This window comes from Anastrepha obliqua, chromosome 1 (genome assembly GCF_027943255.1).
Source record: "Anastrepha obliqua isolate idAnaObli1 chromosome 1, idAnaObli1_1.0, whole genome shotgun sequence".
NCBI lineage: Eukaryota > Metazoa > Arthropoda > Insecta > Diptera > Tephritidae > Anastrepha > Anastrepha obliqua.
Window position 1 is genome coordinate 68,591,996 of NC_072892.1, and position 23,077 is coordinate 68,615,072.

Below are 23,077 nucleotides of genomic sequence, written 5' to 3' on the forward strand. Positions count from 1 at the left end.
AAACTATTGAAAATAGCGCGCAAAGCAGTACAAGAGGATTAGTGGAAAAAAACTGCGCGTTAAGAGTTTCTCATGAAACTGTTCGAAAAGTGTTGCAAAAACACAAACATTCTTCAAGAGTAGCTAGGAAAAAACTCCTCTTATCAGCACAACACGTTGATAAAATTTGCCACCGAGCACATATCACTTCCCACAGAGTACTGGGATGACGTTATTTTCTCAAATGAGACGAAAATGATGCTCTACTACCTTGATGGACCCCAGAAAGTTTGGCGTAAGCCTCTCACAGCACTACAAAACAAAAATATTATCCCTACCGTAAAGTTTGGAAAACTGTCAGTAATGGTTTGGGGTTGTATATCAATAATGGGAGTGGGTGAAATCAAAATTTTGAACGAAATAATTACCAAGGAAGTATATCTTGATATTTTAAAAAACGAATTGACTTCCAGTATTAGAAAATTCGGCTTTGTTGACCCGGAAAATTCGAACAAATTTAAATACAAATACTATCAAGATAATGATCTAAAACATAAATATTTATGCAGGTCCTGGTTACTCTACAACTGCACCAAAGTTATTGATACTCCCGCCCAAAGTCCCGACATTAACCCAATCGAAAATGTGTGGGTTCATTTAAAAAGAAAAGTAGGAAAAAGATCGCCAACTAATAAAACTGAATTAATAAGATTCATCAGAGAAGAGTGGGAAAAAATACCATTGGAATATGATATTTGATGCCCAAGGAGGACATACAAAATATTAACCCCAAAAGACCAAAAATTCCACCAAACTTGATTTTCAAACAACCGAGCAAACACTTTTTCGACAGCAGAGAAATTGAACTGTTTTTATGTTTTAGTATATATTAGCATATTATAATATTAACGCCTTAGAAGTTTTTTTATTCAATATATTGGAAAACATGTTTTTGTAAAACATTGTTAAAAAAAAATTAAAAAAAAGTTGTTATTTGATTTGATTTTTTCTTGTTTTATTTTCAAATGCAAAGATTTTTTTGACAAACTGTACACTGCTACTGTTGCCCGTATAAACAATAACAATGTGGCGCTTACCTTGGCAAATTTGCGAAATCAACAATAAATTCCTCAAACGTCATTTAATGATGTTAAAGAAGGAAGAAAATAATGAATGACAATTCGCCACATGCATAATGAATAATCAGGTTTTAGAAGCCGGTCGAAGAGTAATCAATATTCTAGTGCAATAAACTCACTCATACTTAAACATATTATATATTTATATTGATAATACTCAACGAGGGAGCAAATCACTGAGCGCAAGGTGCTTATTGCATCAAAGAAAGATCTGAATAAATTATTTGCTAGCTCTTTGTAGGCGCTCATAACAGAATCGCACCGAACGGCGTAGCATCTATAATAAATTAATCGGAGTGTTGTGATTTTGTAAAACCAACAAAAAATAGGTGACTACGTTGTTTATAAGTAATAACAAAGCGTTCGTACATAAAAACAGTTCACATTAATGTATTTTATATCGACTTTATGTGTAATCGGGTTTACTTTGCTAGCAGTCATGAATGGACAAGTTAGCGGTAAGCATTCGCACGTGAATAGAACATACATAAATAGGTATATGTAAATACAAGTTGAAAGTGATCAAAACAAAAAGCGTATTCAGCAACGAGATTTGCTGGTTTTTGAAGTTTTAGCTACAAGAAAAAAGTATTGACATGTGGGAAAAACAACTAGGAACTTGGGCACTTTTGTGAGAGTGACTTAGCATTTCTTGAGAAGTGTAAAACAATTTGCTGCGTTGTATTTGCAATAGAGCTACAATTTGTATAAACAAAAAATAAATAAAACCCAGTCAATAATTATTAAAATATTATAAAAAAATTTAAGTCACCGTTAACTATTGCTTTGAGCCTCGAATTATATAATTTTTATAAATGGCGTCGTACGTCAATCATAAACAGACAAGCAATGGAGCACGTAAAGGTCAAAATAAAGATTACTCAAACATTACTCAAAATCATTTGTTTTATTTAGCTAAAAAGCTATTCAAAAACAAAATTGGATGATTCGAATAATTTTATATATCTGCAACTATTGAAGGAAAACACCTAAAGTTTGGTATAAGAATAATATCAAAAAAATTTCAAACACCAAAATGGGTGTTTAGCCTCTTTTAAGGCATGGTCTAAAAATTAATGAAATTGGACATTAAATACGCCTACCTCCCAAGTAACTGAAATGTGTCTTCGAGCTTTTTTTTCTTTTGCATTTAGCTATTTATTTATTTATTTATTTTCATATTTGTTGTGAAGTCTAAGGGAAAGTATGAAATATTTATTTTCCATTGCGATGTTAAAATGGCGAGTACAAGTGAAAAGGGAGATTTTTTAAGTGTGCAATGTTTCTAAAATGCTCTTTGGAGTCCCAGTATCTGTGGAGTTTTCCTATATTTTTTCTTTTAGTCCAACTCCACACCAAACCATCGACCATTAGATGCCCTATAATTGGGTTTATGATAAATACTCATTATGGTAAACATTACACGTTGGCTTTTCTAGTGATTGTGACGCAAGAAATCTATCAAATTTTACCGCTCCGTTTCTATCAATGTTTTATATGGAGCGTTTGATTTATGGTCAGCTTGATCCCAAAAATTGCAACGGTCTATGTTACTTAACAATTATACTTAATTATTCACTTCATTATCGTTGGTTCATTCAAAAATAAAAAAAAATATTCTAATTGGTTCGTCAAACAATTTGAAGTGGGGCTACATATTTTTGTATTAGATAAAATAACTTACTTTCCCATTGTCTCTCACTAAAACACGTCCAAAATGAACCTCCTACAGGAATCTGAGGAGAAAGGACTGGGACACATACGGCAGGAATCTGCTGAACCTTCTCCCCGAAGCACCAAAGGGAAATTTAGATCTCTCGGAGGGAGCGATCGATGACCTGGTGGAGATCTTCACTTCAGCTTGTAATACGGCTCTCGAAAGCTCCTGCCCACTTACAACGCTCCCTAAGAAGGAAAAACCACCTTGGTGGACAGCTGAGCTTTCTGAGCTTAGGGCTTCATGCAGACGCCTCTTTAATAGGGCTAAAAGAATTAAGTCTCCCTCAGGATGGGAACTGTATAAAGTAGGGCTAGGAAGAGGCTAGGAAGAGGGACTCTTGGGGAAACTTCTGTGGAAGCGTAGAGGGCTGTCATGAATCTTCAAGATTTAGACGAATACTCATGAGGAGCTCGGTTCCCCTGGAACACCTAAGGAATGAATCGGGACGTTGGGCGATGAGTGGCGAGGAATCACTAAAAATGCTTTTCGACGCTCATTTTCCGACGAATCCGGTATCGAGCAGCACCAGCTTGGGAGGTACACCAATCTGTCCTCAGTACCGGGGCTGGCTGCTGGATGATCATCGCTTGGCTTGTGCCATTGGCTCATTTTGGCCCTTCCAGTAGCCTGGTCCTGATGGCATCATACCTGCCCAGCTGCAGAAATCTGCGGAGGTGTCATGCCGCTGGCTGGGCCCTATCTATGCGAGCTGCATGGCCAAGGGCTATGTACCGGGTTCTTCGAGGGCGGTAAGGGTTGTGTTGATACCCAGGGCTGGCAAAAACTCACATGTCTCGCCCAAGGATGAGAAACTGATTGACCTACACATAAGACGTGGAATTCCTCGGGGGCGTTTGTCGCATACCCAACATGCTTATTGTAAGGGCAGATCAGTGGAATCTTCCGGAGGCAATCACTAAATCTCTGGGTAGGCTGGGGATTGGAGCCGACCTTTCCAGGTTTATTTACAGAATGCTTAGCGACAGAACGCTCGTGGCAGAGTGGGGTGGCGTCTCTCTCCGCCGGCAGGTGAGCAGGGGCACAACGCAAGGCGGTGTTCTCTCACCATTTCTCTGGATCATTGTTATCAATGACTTGCTGGAGGAGCTGATGAGAAGGGGCTGTAAGGCGATTGCCTACGTGGACGATGTGGCATTAATTGTTAGAGGAAAGTTTATAGATACCCTGTACGATTTAATGCAGGGGTATCTGAACGTAGTTGATCGATGGGCAGCGGACTGCGGCGTATCGATGAATCCTCTTAAGATGGAGCCCGTCCTTTTCACGAGGAAATATAAAATACCCAGAGCTCAACTCCCCACGATGGGAGGCGCTCCGTTGGTGCTTTCTGACAAGATGAAGTACGTAGGTCTAATCCTTGACAGTAATTTTAAATGGAAGCCCAATATTGAGGAAAGATTGAGGAAGGCAATCATCACCTTGTATGGATGCAAGGGCGTAATTGGCAAAAGATGGGGACTTTCGCCCAGAGCTGTATTTTGGCTCTATAATACCATAATAAAGCCAATTTTGTTATACGGAGTCGTTGTCTGGTGGAATTCACTAGAGAGGACGACATCAGTTAAAAAGCTAGAGAGAGTTCAAAGGTCTGCACTCATTGGAATCAGTGGGGCGCTTCGAACTACTCCTACTCTAGCCGTACCACAAATAGACTGAGGGGCTTGGGAAATAAGCTCAATCTCACATATGGGCACTCAAGCATCCTCAGAAACTTTGAGTTCATCCCCTCGTCGACGGATCAGTGCGTGCTTTCGCTTAGTCTAAGCGGAACTTTCTCCACCCATATTCCATCAAGGGAGGAGTGGACCGGGGGCAACACTTGGTGGCAGGGAGGAGTATTTAGCAAAGAGCTCCCCATCAAACTCAAATTCAGGTTACCAGATCACTGCAGTGTGTTCCAAGCAGAAGTGGCCGCAATTAAAGAAGCAGCTGCTGGCTACTTACTTGCGTAATAACTGTTAAGAAGTTAAATATTTACTCCGATAGCCAAGCGGCAATTAGGGCCCTAGGCTCTACGCCAACGCCTACTTTAAAGAATTAGAAATTTTCAGTGTACTATTTAAATCGAATTGTGCGTTGTATTGTAATTATCCACTTAGAGCAGAGTTTCATTAATAATACAGTAATTTTACATACGAAAAAGTTTACAAATGTATAGACAAAGAATAAAATTTTAAAAATATTAATATTATAAAATCGGCGAAAATTTGTTCTAAACGCACAACCGTCCGAAGTAAATTCATACAAGTTGATTGGACCGGAAACTCTCAAGTTTGATAAAGCTGGTTCTTATTAAAATTTCCAAAATTGGCCACACTATTTTTTCATGCGGCGACATTCCTTAAATCGCAAGAAATTAATTATAATTAACTATATCAGATAACAAATTAGGATAAGAAATGTATATAAAACAGCAACGGCATAATATATGAGTTTGTTTCTGGCTACATTCATCTCTGCTTCGGCTTCACTGGCAATGCTTCAACTATTGGATCCAATTTTTGAATACTCGGTCCAAAATTTGCGCCACTATATTAGCCTCGAGCCCATCTAATGTGGTTGGTTTGTTAGCATAGGCTAAGGATATAATGTAGCTCCAGAGGTGTGTCAAGATGCGAGATTGCGGCGACCAATTGATGAACTCTCGTTAAATCAGAATGGATTTATCGTTGGTAGGTTTCCAGCATCCAACCTAGCTGCTTTTGGTGAATATTGTTTTTCAACTTTTGCTGAAGGTTTTCAAGTCCATATGTATATATATAATTGGCGATACACCCTTTTTGCGTGTTTGGCCTCCTCGTCCTTTTTTTGTGGCGTGCGTCTTGATGTTGTTCCACAAATGGAGGAACCTACAGTTTCAAGCCAACTCCGAACGGCAGATATTTTTTATGAAGAGCTTTTTCATGGCAGAAATACACTCGGAGGTTTAACATTGCGTGCGAGAGGCGACCGCTACTAGAAAAAACTTTTCATTTTGGTCTTTCTCCAAATTAGATTATGCAATATTTATCTGGAGGCCTTGCCACCAATTTGCAATTGATAGAGTTGAACGTGTACAGAAGATGTTCCTTAGATATGCGCCCAGGTAGTTAAATTTTCAAATCCTATCCCTTCCTATAATTACGGTTTGATTTTAATTAACTTAAATTCTCTAGAGAAGAGAGTGAAGATCAATACTCTCACTGTCTTTTGGTTTTCGTGTTATTGAAGGAGAAATCGCTCTAAGAGAATTCAATGAGATCGCGAGTTCTACTCTACTTGACTTTTTAGTATCAAAGAATGATATTTATATATTTCTAAACTATTTTCCTATTTTTTTATTAAACTAACTGTGGTAGTTTATGCTCATATTAACTCCAAATGGTCTGTATAAACTATAGGGTTTTCCAATAAGAGGTGTTATTTTGGTGTTCAAAGAAAAATGCTATTTTTTAATATAAATGATCGGATGTGTATTTCATTATAAAGAGGAAAATAACATCAGGCAAATGACCACCACGATCACACTTACAGGACAATATCCTTTTCATGAAATTTTCCATAACCGAATTGCAAAGAGGCTGCCCTATGTCCTCGGTAGCCGCACGAATTCCATCTTTGAGGTCTTGAATCGACCCTGGGCTGTTGGCGTAGACCTTCTCTTTCACGTGGCCTCAGAGAAAAAAGCCACAATTCCCCTCTTCGAGAGATAACACGGTCCGGAAACTTTTCCCGTCAAAGATTAATGGTTACGTTGCTTGTGTGACACGTAGCGCCGTCCTGTTGAAAATAAACGTTGTCCAGATCAATACTATCCAATTCCGGTCATAAAAGATCGTTAATCATCTCTCGATAGCGCAATCCATTCACCAATAACACCTGTTATTGGAAACCCCTATAAATTTATATTTTAGACTTGATTTTGGAATAACTTTCACACCTTCGACAAATTTGAAATGATGCACGATGAAATGGCAAATCTTACTGAATAATTTGACAACTTTTACAGCAGCTAATTTATAACAATTCAAAAGCCTATCATTGCTATATAACCACCTTCTATGTCTCAGTAAGCAACAAAAAAACATTACGCAAACGTTATATACGAGTATGTGAAAATTAAAAAAACTATTAGTGTGAATCTTCGCAACCCGCTTTTCGAAAAACTACTTGGTATTTTTCAAAATCTGCCTTATCAAATGAAAAGAAATTTGTACACCTATTGCATTTAATATTGTCTGACCACGAGTTTACTGCAGCCAACAGCCACCTTTAATATGTAAAGGGTAGGTCACATGCTACTTGATCACCTACAGCTATTTCGCGCTTCTCTTTATGCTTAACCAACTTTTCAAAATATTGAAAACTTACTCGCAAAGCGTAAAAAAATCATATAAAAATAATGAACCGTTTGAAAGTTTACTTTCTTCCGAACATACACATTTCTTTACTTCTCATATGTATTCGTATAAATAATTATTAAAAATTATTAGGAAATGCGAAAACCAAAAATAGCATTTCCAGAGAGATATTATAATTCTAAATAATTTTGTTTATAAAACATATTAATTTACACATATTTAAAAAAACACTTATTACAAAAGAAATTTTTATTGGCAATGAATTTCAAAGTAAATGATTGCACTTATCGACGGCGTTGCATTATATTTGGGGCGTCAACTGATGAAGATTCAAATGAAATCTATAAAATTGCAAATAATCAAATATTTGCCTTAATATAAATATATAAATACATTCATACATGCTTGAATATTGATTTACTATACCTAAGTATTGCACATACGAGTACATTTATGTATATTGTGCGATTAAAATGTATCCATGCGCCTAGAGACGTGTAGTTGCTACAAAATTCACTTAAATATTGCAATACAAATTTGCCTACATACATACATCCACGCATAAAGGGGCGTCCCTACACTTACTTCGTACGTACATTTTTTATTTAGAAAAATTAGAATTTGCTAAATTATTTAGATTGAAATTTGAGTGACGTCATTTTAGCCTCACAACCAACCCGTACTCGCGTTCATGCACGTAGTACCTTATCTCATGGAATGCAGTAGTCTTCTTTATTAGCGCAGGAACCACCTTGGCGATTTTGGCCGAATCCAACAGAGGGCGCCCGTCGTTTCTTAAGGCCACTTCTAATCGCCACTTCTCTGCTCGCTATCTCTGTGCTCGGCAGAAAGCATGTGACAGCAACAACAAAGTTATCGAGCAAGACTCGCCACTAGCGAGTATGGTTATACCTCAAAAAATTGGTATAACTCACTATTTTACAAACAAATGGAATTTAAGGCAGCTCTATTCCAGCGCTGTCAAGATATGTATATTTATACCAGTTGCTTCATCAATTCCTTATCATAATTCAAGAATAGCGCTATTAATGGGAGTATTACAGGCGTGCGAAGCCAAGTCCTTATTCGTTTTGACTTTCTAGCGCAAAGAAGCCCTTCCTCTTTGGATTCCACCACCAGTATATATGTATATATAATTGGCGCTTACACCCTTTTTGGGTGTTTGGCCGAGCTCATCCTCCTATTTGTGGTGTGCGTCTTGATGTTGTTCCACAAATGGAGGGACCTACAGTTTCAAGCCGACTCCGAACGGCAGATATTTTTATGAGAAGCTTTTTCATGGCAGAAATACACTCGGAGGTTTGTCATTGCCTACCGAGGGGCGACCGCTATTAGAAAAATGTTTTTTCTTAATTTTAGTGTTTTACCGAGATTCAAACCTACGTTCTCTCTGTGAATTCCGAATGGTAATCACGCACCAACCCATTCGGCTACGGCTAACATCAGCATATTACTGTATTAAATATTTTCAGAGCTGTATCTTTTACACATTGGTACTACCTAACCGATCCAATGGAGCCGCTTGATCTCTATTCGTTACGCTATGCTATGTCTATGTAAAGCTCATCCAACTAATCGTTTCATTCCTTGCATTATTCATCGTCCCTAATGCTTAAAGATTCATAAACCATTCACTGAGTCTTTCCCTCAGACACTCCAAGGGTCGCTTTATCGGGTGCTGTTATCGTCCAAGCTTTCGCGCCATTCAATGGGACGAGTACGATGAGACACTTGTAAAAGGTGTTTGTTATTCCCCTAAATTAAACCAAAGAAACATTTGCTGGCAAGAGAAAAACTCTACTTGATTTCTAAACTGGCATTTAATTCCAACAGGGATGTATTCGCCGAGACGGCGCACACTGGGGATTTTGCGGAAAAAAGTCAAATTTGCAACATACCACCTACGCAATGTTTAATGGTATTTCTAAATTCCAGAATAGAATCAACAATAAAATCAAAAAGAATTACTAAACTCCGACTTACAGTTTTTTTTTTATAGATATGTCAAAAGTATAATTTTTTTATAGTATTGAACTGACTAAGAAAAAACTTCAAGGTGGTTTTTTTCTTTTTGCTTGAGCCGACTTCCAATTTTTTATTTTTCATTTAGGGTACGATATTTTTATATATTTTAGCCGGAAGAACAAAGGCTGTAAAGCATTTGATTATCTATTTATAATTAATTTTACGAAAAAAAAAAAAAAATCATATTCCTTTATATTCTTGGATCTGCAAGTTGAGCTACATTTACCTACGGTCAGAAGCTAGTATCAACGTGTTGCTTAATAACGTCTCTTTCAGTTTTAATCAATTGCAGGTGCCACCAGGCGCCACTGATTATTTTTTGGCAATGATAATAACTAAACGCTTTCTAGTGTGTGCATAATGATAACGAAACACTTTTAATTTTGTTTTGACATTTTGAGGGTAATTCAGAATTATGAACTTACATGTATCCTGTGCGTAAATATTTGCTGGCTTATATTAATAAAAAAAAATTAAAATTTATGAATTAAAAAAAAAAAAATTTTTTTTAATTTTTTTAAAAAATAGTTTTTAGACATGTTCTTTTCATACACAAATATATACAACTTCGTTAGTAGTAAAAATGTAAATATTTTTTGGGATGTATACTTTTTTCCGCATCTCTGTACAAAAATCCCCAGTGTGCGGCGCTAGAAGATATGATGGCTCGTCCTTGGTTTACCTGCACATCCATTCGCTTCACTTCTTTACCCAATTTAGAAAAAGAGATACTAGCCTCTAGTTCCTTTGGAGCATTCTAGAGGTGTAGGCAGAAAACACAGCACATTGGATTAATAAGCCAATTGCAAACTGATTATCCATCGTCGGTAACCGCGACGAATGAACTGAACTCTGCAGGCTTGGAGCCGTTAAAAAGAAAAAACTTCCAGCTTTTGCTTAATATGTGCTCTCCAATTCGAAAAAAGTTTTCTGAAAGACGTCATTGGGGTATTTCTCTTGGATATCACCAGTAAATTGCCTTTCAGACAATCGTTGCTTATCAACCTTGTAGGCGACGTTCAGTAGCCTTCGCTCTCGTATGTAATGGAATACCATTTTCTTTCGCGAACTAATGTACATACGAGTATAATTTGTTATGGCTAATTCCCCTCGTTGCGATTTGTGTATTCAATTATCTTAGGTAGCAAAGAATTATTTTTGTGCTGTGCTGGACGATCCAGATTCGGGCAAAATAACTCCGTTGGGAGAAATCGGAAAAGATCTGAGATTTCACCGAATCGCACTGTAATCTGGCACATCGAAAATTTTAATGTTGGGCTTGGAGCAATTTCCGGAAAGTAAAAATGCTCTGACAATGTTGATAAGTGTATTTATGTGAACGAAGGAATGTTTCGCGGAAAGATATGTATTTTACAATATTTAGTCTTAACTGTAGTGAATTCTTACAGGAACATATATTTGCAATGCTGAATAAAGTGATACCTAGAGTCTAAAATTAAGCCTAGCATTTTGAAATGTTTTTTTTTTTTTTTCAATTAAATTGTTGTTGTTGTAGCAGTATACTTTACCCTGTCAGTATAGTGTAGATTACCGGTCGTCTTCGTCTAACTTATCTAACGGAAGGCCCAGAAAACTTGCTGTTTCGACAGGTTGGGTCCAGAGGGAGAGGGGCGTTAGATAAGAGGGTTTGATGGGGCATGCGTCAATATATGGTACCCCCAGTCTATTTGCATGCCTTCCAATTAGGCAATGCCCTGTTAGTACTCCTATCGTGGCTTCTCATATCCTGTCTCCTAACATTCAACAGCGATTTTGTGCGGCCAAGTTTTCCTACCTATTTAACAAAAAGTGTATTTTAAGATTGATAGAGTGTCTATGTAATAATAGTTTGCACGTAGCGAAGGGCATCTGTATTAGTACATTATCTGGGCCAATGTAATATAACGGGTGATCAATCATGAGGTGCTTTTTTCAATAGTTAAAAAAAAAAAAAAATGTAAATTATGTTCAAAACCTTTATTTATCATTTGAAAGGACATTCTTTGACATTTACTTTTTGAATATAACTTCATTCAAATGTTGGCCGCAACTACGCTTAAGGTGGTCCATTCTGAAGGTCCAATTTTCAATCACTCGTTCGAGCATTTCGACTGGTATGTCGTGAATAACACACGTAATGTTGGCTTCCAGAGCTTCAATCGTAGCTGGTTTATCAGCATAGACCTTGGACTTTACGAATCCCCAAAGAAAAAAGTCCAAAGGTGTGATATCACAAGATCTTGGTGGCCAACTCACAGGTCCTAAACGTGAAATCAGCTGCTCTCCGAAATGACTTCTCAATAAAGTCATTGTTTCACGAGCTGTATGGCAAGTGGCTCCGTCTTGTTGAAACCAAATGTCGTAGAGATCATTAGATTCAATTTCAGGTAGCAAAAAGTCCGTTATCATGGTACGGTAGCGAGCACCATTCACAGTTACGTTGCGGCCAACATCATTTTTGAAAAAATATGGACCGATGATTCCACCAGCCCATAAACCACACCAGACCGTTGTTTTCTCTGGGTGTAAAGGTAGCTCTTGAACCTGTTCTGGTTGCTCTTCATCCCAAATACGGCAATTTTGCTTATTGACGTAACCATTGAGCCAGAAATGCGCCTCATCGCTGAACAAAATTTTGCTCGAAAACAGCGGATCTTCTTCAATCTTTTCAAGAGCCCAATCAGCAAAACGGTGACGTGCAGGAAGATCATTTGGCTTTAGTTCTTGTACGAGCTGTATTTTGTATGCTTTTAAATGAAGATCCTTCCGTAAAATTGACCAGTCCAAGTTGCTGAGAACGGTGCCGAATCGATTCATCGCGGTTTTCACGTACACTCTCTGCTACTGCCGCTATATTCTCAATGCTTCTTGCTGGACGTGGTCTATTCGGTCGAGAATTATCCACCAATGAATATTCGGATTCAAATTTGTTGATGGTATGTCGAATAGTGTTTAAGGCAGGCCGATTATGTTGACCATAATGCGGTCACAGAACGCTGATTTTCATAATACAGTTGAACAATTTGTAGACGTTGTTGCGGTGTGAGTCTTTCCATGATGAAATGCCAAACGCTGTTCAACAAATCCACGATGACAGTTTGCCACAACTCGCGCGCGATCTGTAAAAAAAACGCAAATGAAAAAAACTCCTCTTAATTGATCACCCGTTATATATACAACACATAAGTACCTTTCCTGTTGTACAATTACCTTCTAATTATATATTTCGATGGCCTGACACCCAGATCAGGTTTATTTTAAAATATTGCGTAAGTTCGCATAATAATTTGTGGCATTCAACAACCGATTTTGACGAGTGTTTTACTGACTATCTGAGTGGATATATACGTCCCTCGTAGTTAGGGTTATCTTCTTTAAGAGCCATTACAGTGATTAGGCAAGCGAAAGGAAAAAATAATAATTTTTGGAAATTTCGACAGTTTCTTTAATAAAATTTTTCTTCTGCTAAAATTTTCTGTTACTGACTTTCTTTTTTTATTTCTATTCATTACTTCAATCCACTACAATCACGTGCAGATAAAGACTGCAACAATGCTCGGAATGAATGTAAGGAACTTCAATATTGTCCGGATATATTCACTAGCCTCTCAACGATCGATTTCAGCGCCATACCATTTTGCAACAAGTTATTGGGCATTGTTTGCTGTCCTCGATCAGATATTGTATTAGATACACGTTTCGGTAGCATTGAACCAACGACGTATGCTGAAAAAGGTAAAACCGGGTGACATATTAAATTTCATTATACTTTGATATACTTAGGAAATCTTACATTTCCAGCTTGCTTCGAGTATCAGAAACTCGCGCCCACCTCTTGTCCACAACCCCTAATCTATGGCGGTGAAAAAGCGGCGCCAAAAGAGTTTCAATCGATTGCGCTGCTAGGATCAAAGGATAAGAGCAGTGGACTTATAGAGTGGTACTGCGGCGGTACTTTGATAAGCAAACGTTTTGTCATCACGGCAGCACATTGTTGGCGACGGTGAGTACTTGATTTACAAATTTAAACAAACATAATAAAATAAAGATTATTCACTATGGACTCTCCTCACCCCCTTTGCAGAGATATCAATTTCGTACGACTCGGCGAATTGGACTACAGCACTACCAGTGATGCAACTCAAACGCAAGATTTCGATGTACGCAATGCCATTATGCATCCAATGTATAAATTGGAGCATTACAATGATATCGCACTAGTCGAATTGGCTCGAGACGCGACACTTAATGAGTATGTCCTTCCCGCTTGCTTGCCATCTAAGAACACCGAATATAAAAGTTTCACAGCTGTGGGTTGGGGTGAAACCGAACACAAGATATCATCACCGCATTTACTCAAAGTGCAATTAAATGTATTCGCAGGTAATGATTGCACTGCATCTGAAACAGCACAGATCGAATTAGAGTGGGGTGTTAGGGAGCGTACGCAAATCTGTGCTGGCAGTCATCAGAGTGGCTTTGACACGTGCTACGGTGACTCCGGCGGGCCATTATATGTGCCGCATCCAAGTTATCCATGCATGCTGCAAGTGGCCGCGATAACTTCATTTGGTTATGTGAGATGTGGCACAGCTGGTATTCCGAGCATAAATACGAAGGTCAATTTGTATTTAGACTGGATTGAGAATGTGGTGTGGAATACAACAACACCTTTCTGAAAGAATAAAATCGGGAAATAAAGATTTTCCAGATCTCGACGGTTTAAAATTGCTTACAACTTTATGTACTACGTTGCGTTGTATGTGGCAACTTAAAAACTGTATATTCATAATAAGCATACCGTTTATAGCATCTCCTCTTATTTTCTTAAAATATATTAAGTTGAAAAAAATCAATTCTTTCTGGCTTTCTAAAATAAATATGTATATAAGTATATGGGTATGTCTGTAAGTGTCCTGTCGTTGCTAGGGCAAGGCTACCAGTTTGGGTTCCGAAGTCGTGAGAATGAGTAATATTGCTTCTTTAAAACTGGAGTATATTTAAAGATTGCCAAAGAATCTGGAAAACTCTCACAGAACTAACTACCTCGGTCTCTGTCTCTATTCTTTCCTATCTCTTTCTCTGATACTCTTCTCTTTCCCTCCTTGACTATCTACCCTCTTTCCAGAGCCCTAAATACAATACACTTTTTAGCCTGAGTGTTTTAAGAGCCACGAAATCTCTTGCTGCTCCTTGGCTAGATCTAATTAAATTTCCAAATTTATATATGTGTATGTTGTTTTTACATTCCTATATATGTTAGGAGAATGCTATTGAAGTTGTTATATCTTAGGCCGCCTAATCCGATTCCTTTCAAAGAACGGGGTATTTCGAAAATACCTCCATAGCTTCAGTCATGACAGTTCTCCAAACTGTCTCGGAGAGGGAAACCATACTGGGGGAGGGAAGAAGACGCTGATTACACCTTGTTCTAATGCCCATTCTATGCTCCCAAAATCTGAACTATGAGCTAACCAGCGCCGTGAGGTAATACCTTTTTGGCAGTTCCGCGTGGAGAGTGGTAGATTGTGGTAGATTGAGAGGTGTTTAGTACGTAGGTGTAGCTCTGAGGCTACAAATCGTACGTATTGCTATGCCGGTATAGCAGGACTGATGATAGTTACCTCTTCACGGGCGTCATCCCGAAAAAAACCACGTCTCTGTTGACAGTTACGATTTGTAAAAGCCTTCGTTTATCTAAGAACCACCATAACAATATCAGACTTGAAATCCAACGGAGAATCTCTCTTGCCAACAAGTGCTACTTTGGAATAAGTATTCAATTGAATGGTAAGGCTCTCATCATGCCCGTCCCAACGTTTGACGCAAAAGCTTGGATAATGACAATATCCGATGAGGCGTCACTTGGAGTGTTTGAGAGAAAGATTCTGTGGATGATGTTTAGACCTTTGCACGTTGGCGACGGCGAATATCGCAGGCGACGGAGCAATGAGCTGTATGAGCTTTACAACGACATAGACATAGCGCAGCAAATAAAGATCCAGCGGCTACATTGGCTAGGTCATGCGCCAATCAAGAAAAAGAAATCTCACACCTCGGACAAATATTTACAACGTGTGAACAATTTAAGGAACCTATTATCATAAATAGTAAAGGGTAAAAGGAACTAAAACGCATTTCAGCTTCTACTATTAATCTGATTTTCGCGATAGACACCTCAAACTCTGCCTCTCAAGGGGCATGTCAGGAGATCAGTATATATTGTGATATATGGACCGCGATCCATGTTAATGGTATGTGTAGGTGTATGTTACACGCTCAATATTTATTGACAGCATTTACAAGAGTATATTACTGTGAGTAAACTATGGTGAGCCATTAAAAACTTTCGCAAGAAAATAAAAGGAAAGCATGTTTAGCCATTTTGCCGGCCTTTTCTTTAAAGCAAAATGCGAACAGATGTTCAAGTAAAAAATTATACCAAGACTGGAAAAATACACCCGTGTAAACCTGCTGGACGCAATTGCTCTTCATAAAGAACTGGACGATTACGAAAATTACTTCCGTATGTCCAAGGACATTTTTGTATATACGTACAGGTATATTGCAGTTGGTCACCCCATTTTTAACAAAACAAGATACTGTGTTGGCGAGGGAAAAATTAACAATTACGCTGCATTATTTCGCCACTGGAACGTAAGGATTTTTATTTTATTACACATATTTCCCTGTTATTATTTTTCCTTTAATTTATCATTCCAGGGACTTTAAAAATGCGAGGTTTGCAGCCATTATGTCACGACAATAAGCGAAGCTGTCCTGGTTACTTGTGAAACTTTAACTTACGTTCTTAGGGATTATATTAAAGTAAGAATGTATGTATAAGTAATTTCAGTGGAAGTATAGTTGTAATTGATGAAAATGAAGCGCCCTGTAAATCTTCCACAGAACGGTTTCTCACTTGATTCGTCACCAAATCTGAGTGATTCAGAAACAACGCTCTGAAAATATAAAAATTATTGTAATTTGTAATTTGCATTTTTGTAATTTATTTATTTTTCGTAATTTTGTGTGTGTTTTGCTTAATGCTGGATTATTTATACAATATTTTCTTTAATATAATCGACCAATATTCTCCTATTTATAATAATGTTTCTTTCGGTTTTAACAGTGTTTGGCAATTGATTAAATAATTTTAATCCTTTATACAATAGAGTGTTTTGTGACCTACTAGTTCTGTACAAATTAATTCTAAAATCCCCGTTATTCCTTAAATTATACGGTTGCACCTCTCCCACATATATTAGTTGCCTTGATAGATATTTGGGTAACATGTTATGTTTCATTTTAAATATGGATAATAAAACATTCATCACAGTTCTTTGGTTGGTGTTAAGCCATTTTAAAGTATCGAGTATTGAGGTTAAAATATTGCACAATAGAATACAACGCATACCCTTATTTTGTAGTTCTTGCAGCCTCTTTCTCAATTCTGTGGAACACAAGACCAAAATTGTAGAGCAATACTCAAAATGTGGCTTGATCATAACATTATATAATCTTAATGAGCTATCAATTGACAATCTTTTTCTAAGTCTACGAAAAAATTTAGCCTTAGTTTTGCTAACATTAAGTTTCAATTTGTTTTTTGTTTTTAAATTGGAGTTTATTCTTTCAATGAATTCATTTATTAAACTACCAGTTGTGTAAAATAGAGTGTCATCAGCAAGTTGACAGACCTCGACTCCACATAACACTTTTTCCATATCATTGGTGTATATGAGAAATAGAAGTGTTCCCAGCACCGGTCCTTAAGGTACTCCCAACGCAATTGATTTCTGGCCAGACTTCCAATCCGTTATCCTTGTGCACGGCCTTCTGTTGCTGAAGTAGCTTTCGAACCATTTTCGTTCAACTCCTCGTATTCCGTACTTTGTCATTTTTTTATTATAATGCTTCTGCCGATTGTTTCGAATGATCTCTTAAAGTCTAGGAAGACTGCCACTATACATTTGCGTTCAGCTACTTCTGTTTTCAATCTCGTGATCACTAAATTTAGCGTTGACTCACAGCTGTGGTGTTGTCTAAACCCCGATTAATTTTCCAATAGTAATCGGTTATTTTCCAAATGCGCTTCTAATTATTTATGTACAACCTTCTCAAGAATTTTACTTTCAGTCATCGGCATGTTAATTGGATGAAATTCCTCTTGCTTATCTGTGTTTTTACTTTTTTCTACGGGTATGACTGTTGAGACTTTCTACTTATCGGGGAACTCCCCGATTTTCAGCGAGTGGTTGATGATATTTAGGAAGCAATCTTCCAATTAGGTGAAATGTACACAATATCATTTTCGTAGATATCAAATTGAAGTCTTTTTTGTTGTTCATAATTTTAATCATTCTTTCTAAATCGTGTAATTTTAATGGCGTGAATTGGAACTGAACATCGCTTTGTTGAATATCATCTTTATACTCTACTATTGGTATGCTTTTGTTAATTTCTTCTACACTTTCTATAAAAAATACATTCATTTCGTTTGCTATTTCGTGCTTTTTTGTTAGCACCTCGCCATTCATCGACACTTTGGATAACTCGGTCTTTTCCTCGTTTAGAACTAGATGTTTAATAATTCTCCACATTGCCATTTGGTCTCGCGCTACTTGAATATGTTTTTGTATGAAATTATTTCGAGCAAATTGCAGTTCGTATTATTATTAGATACATCTCTATACTATAAAGGTGAATGTCTGTACGTTGTCCGCGCATCACTACGAAACGACAACACCAAATGACGTAAAAATTTTTATACAATACATTCATATTTTCACCCAATGAAGGTTATAGGCATGTTTTTATGATGGAACTCCCTTCCCACAGCCCCCAGGCCGCGCCACCACTCTCATTCGTCACTAATAATCGAATATTTGCTTAAATCTAATCTAAAAAATCTTAGTTTTTCCTATTTCCCACTATTTATAGCACACTCTAGACTTCATAATCCGCAGAAGCTGTTCAACTATGACCCAAATGCAAAGTTCAAAAACGGTTTGAGATAGAAAATTAATAAAAATAATTTTGATTGATATTTTTCTGATTGGTTGTTTTGATTTTATTCAACGAGGCATGGCAACGGATGCCGGGTATTATAATACTGTGGTTATTAATAAAAAATGATTTTCTATGAAATTATTGTTTGTAATTCGTTTATATACATATCCTAAATCCCTAAAAACTACTCCTACGCGAGCGGGGCCGCGGGTTAAAGCTAGTATGTATATATAAATAATCTAGCAATCCAACCTTTTATTTTTTCAGATGCCAATTACAACGGATGAATGGTAAACTGTTGCTGATGGTTTCAAAAGTATGTACGAATTTTACAACTGTGTCGGAGCCATTAATGGGAAGCACAGTAAAATAAGTCATCCACCTGGTACCGGATCTTTATACTTTAATAATAAGGAAGCTTTTAGTATCGTCCTTATGGCAATCGGCAACGATAAAAAAGAGTTCATTATGATTGGCATTGGATGCAATGGACGTGTGCTAGATGGTGTGTTAGAAGAACTCCCATATGTGTTTATAGTAGACAACGCCTTAACTTTAAATACAAATGTAATAAAATACAAAAAAAATAGCAAACCTCCGAGTGTATTTCTGCCATGAAAAAGCTCCTCATAAAAAATATCTGCCGTTCGGAGTCGGCTTGAAACTGTAGGCCCCTCCATTTGTGGAACAACATCAAGACGCAAATAGGAGGAGGAGCTCGGCCAAACACCCAAAAAGGGTGTATGCGCCAATTATATATATGGGGCATTCTTCGACAACCGGACACCCCCATCTGCCCAGAACAGTTTTTATAAAAAAAATTTTTCCCTATGCCGAAATAAAAGCTTATGTCATGTACTTTAATTTGTCATGTGGCACTTTTTAAATACTAAAAAGCCATTCCTTCCAAATCTCAAACAAAAAGGAAGTGATTATTAAAAGATTTTCCAATTCTCCAGAAGAAAAAAAAGTTTTACTGTTCTGTTCTGGGCAGATGGGGGGTGTCCGGTTGGCGAAGAATGCCCCATATATATACATATATATATATTGCGGTCCGTATTGATGGATCTCAAAATTTTTGGAAATTTTGCATTATGGGATCACCATCCATCAACTATTCCATGCTACTGTCAGTATATATATTAAACGTCTGGCATGCAGTTGAGGATGAATTATTGATTATATTTATAATCTATGTATAAGTACGTTCACAAATACATTAATTACCAATAAATCCACAAAATTAATCTACCCGTTCACATATGGCAGATTATAAAAATTATTTTTTGGTGGAATATTTCGGTGTAAAAAATAAGGAGGAGGAATAGCTAATTTAATTGCATGGGAGATTCTATATTACATTTTATAATAAGTAATAAGAAGATAAAACATTTATCGACACACGCTTTTTTCTGTAAAATGAATTCATAATGAATAATATGTATTTAACATTAATTTTATTAGAATTATAATATGTTTACAGACCGCTTTTCTTTGCCGGCACCCATTTCATTTAGTTTTTATTTTGATGTTTCTCTTTGCATTCGTAATACTAATTATCGATAACAAACCCGAGAAAAAATAAGAGAGGGAGAAAGAATATATATCTAAATAAATTCACAACATTTGCAGAGAATACAAATATGTAGACCAAATTTACAAAAAACGGAGAAGGATCGAGCGGTGTAGGTGAACGCCGAACACAAACCGTCGCAACAATGCACACTACTCCGAGCGTTTATCACCCGCACAAACGCAGCGGTTCCAGGACCGCAGCAGCGGCACAAATTACCCCAACCAATACCAATAAATCCAAGGCCGGAATGGATAGCACTTTATAGTACGCACAAGTACGAGCCAGTAAACGGAAATAAGCGCCAAAAAGTAGGCACCAAAAATTGGGACTAAAAAACGCGCCAAACAGTAGGCACCAAGGAAATAAAACCCAAAAAGTAGGCACCAAAAATATATTTCCTACAAGTTTGCACCAACAAACAAGCGCCAAAAAGTAGGCAGTGTTATTTCTTACTAGAAATTAGCAGCCACAAGGAAAAACTCAGGAAAAAAACCTAAAGTGTATCTAAGATATATATAGGGTATAGCTCTATTCGGCGGCCGTAGCCGAATAAGTTAGTGCGTGATTACCATTCGGCATTCACAGAGAGAACGTAGGTTCGAATCTCGGTGAAACACCAAAATTAAGAAAAACATTTTTCTAATCGCGGTCGCCCGGATGCCGCCTATAGAGCCACGCTGCGATCGGGCGCAACGCGAGCCATGTGGGATCGCTACAGAGAGCTGAAAAAGGAAGAGAGACGTATTATCCGAAAGAAGAAACGGAACAACGCCCGAAAATTCTACCAGAAAGTTCGGCGGCTTACAGAAGGTTTCAAGACCGGGGCGTTTTCCTGTAAGAACAAAGACGGCGAACTGGTGACTGACGTACAGAGCAATCTTAGATTATGGAGGGAACACTTCTCGAACCTATTAAACAGTGACAGCTGCGCATGTCACCGAGAAAGTGAAGATCCCGATACCCCAATCGTTGACGACGAAATTGTCGTTCCGCTACCCGATCATGACGAGGTGAGAATAGCGATAACGCGGCTAAAGAACAACAAAGCCGCGGGCGCCGACGGACTGCCGGCTGAGCTATTCAAACATGGCGGCGAGGAGCTGGTAAGGTGCATGCATCAGCTCCTATGCAAAATATGGTCGGATGAAAGCATGCCTGCCGATTGGAATTTAAGTGTGCTCTGCCCAATCCATAAGAAGGGCGATCCTACAATTTGTGCCAATTACCGCGGGATTAGCCTTCTAAATATCGCCTATAAGGTTCTATCGAGCGTATTGTGTGAAAGGCTGAAGCCCACCGTCAACCAACTGATTGGACCTTATCAGTGTGGCTTCAGACCTGGAAAGTCTACCATCGACCAAATATTCTCAATACGCCAAATCTTGGAAAAGACCCATGAAAGGAGAATCGACACACACCATCTTTTCGTCGACTTCAAAGCTGCATTCGACAGTACGGAAAGGAGTTACCTGTATGCCGCGATGTCTGAATTTGGTATCCCCGCAAAACTAATACGGCTATGTAAGATGACGTTGCTCAACACCAGCAGCGCCGTCAGAATTGGGAAGGACCTCTCCGAGCCGTTTGATACCAAACGAGGTTTCAGACAGGGTGACTCGCTGTCGTGTGACTTCTTTAACCTGATGTTGGAGAGCATCGTACGAGCCGCAGAACTTAATCGCTCGGGCACAATTTTTTATAAGAGCGTACAATTGCTGGCGTATGCCGATGATATTGACATCATCGGCCTTAACAACCGCGCTGTTAGTTCTGCCTTCTCCAAACTGGATAAAGAGGCAAAGCGAATGGGTCTGGTGGTGAACGAGGACAAAACGAAGTACCTCCTGTCTTCAAACAAACAGTCGGCGCACTCGCGTATCGGCACCCACGTCACTGTAGACAGTTATAATTTCGAGGTTGTAAAAGACTTCGTCTATCTAGGAACCAGCATTAACACCGATAACAATGTCAGCCTTGAAATCCAACGTAGAATCTCTCTTGCCAACAAGTGCTACTTTGGACTAAGTAGGCAATTGAGTAGTAAAGTCCTCTCTCGACGAACAAAACTAACACTCTACAAGACTCTCATCATGCCCGTCCTAACGTATGGCGCAGAAGCTTGGACGATGACAACATCCGATGAAGCGACGCTTGGAGTGTTCGAGAGAAAGATTCTGCGTAATATTTTTGGACCTTTGCACGTTGGCAACGGCGAATATCGCAGACGATGGAACGATGAGCTGTATGAGCTTTACGACGACATAGACATAGCGCAGCGAATAAAGATCCAGCGGCTACGTTGGCTGGGTCATGTCGTCCGAATGGATACAAACGCTCCGGCTTTGAAAGTATTCGATGCGGTACCAGCTGGTGGTAGCAGAGGAAGAGGGCGGCCTCCACTGCGTTGGAAAGATCAGGTGGAGAAGGACTTGGCTTCACTTGGTGTGTCCAACTGGCGCCGGTTAGCACGAGAAAGAAACGACTGGCGCGCTTTGTTAAACTCGGCCAAAATCGCGTAAGCGGTTATAGCGCCAATTAAGAAGAAGAATCGCGGTCGCCCCCCGGCAGGCAATGGCAAACCTCCAAGTGTATTTCTGCCATGAAAAAGCTCCTCATAAAAATATCTGCCGTTCGGAGTCGGCTTGAAACTGTAGGTCCCTCCATTTGTGGAACAACATCAAGACGCACGCCACAAATAGGAGGAGGAGCTCGGCCAAACACCCAAAAAGGGTTTACGCGCCAATTATATATATATATATAGCTCTCTCTCTCCTCTTCCTCTACGTTATATCTTTTTTCTCTCTCGAGGAACGAAAATGCCCAAAAGATTGCATGGCCTTGAAATTTTACTCTCCGTTCTCGATCATCCATCGACGCCTAAGAAGTTTCACTTCAAAAGTGTTACTATCTAGGATTATTTCATAATCTCAGATTTTGGGAGAGAAATTGTGTATGGTAAATGTCGCTTTTTAATTGCGGATTGGGAGTTAAGCAGGAAAAAAAAGATCATCACCTATATGTGAACGTGTTATATATAACACATTTGTAAATAAATATTTGTGGTAAAACTCTAGTTCTAAATTGCAACTCTGATGATCTTATGAAGAGCTTTTTTTGGCAGAATTACACTGGAGATTTACCTTTGCCTACAGAGATAATACCAAGTCTTTAAATTCCTACTGTACTTTTCTCACTGTTATTGTGCCAAAGTGTATAATCTGGTAACATTTACTGCCTTTGAATT

The 23,077-nt window shown here is 38.3% G+C and overlaps 1 protein-coding gene across 1 annotated transcript; it reads left to right on the plus strand.

The window, feature by feature from the left end:
• Nucleotides 1–1,377: 1,377 nt before the first annotated feature.
• LOC129253211 (venom protease-like) lies at nucleotides 1,378–14,057 on the plus strand. The gene is made up of 4 exons (XM_054891493.1): nucleotides 1,378–1,576; nucleotides 12,783–12,980; nucleotides 13,047–13,248; nucleotides 13,330–14,057. The coding sequence occupies exons 1-4, from the start codon at nucleotides 1,507–1,509 to the stop codon at nucleotides 13,922–13,924; spliced, it is 1,065 nt and encodes a 354-aa protein (XP_054747468.1). The 5' UTR covers nucleotides 1,378–1,506; the 3' UTR covers nucleotides 13,925–14,057.
• Nucleotides 14,058–23,077: the final 9,020 nt, after the last annotated feature.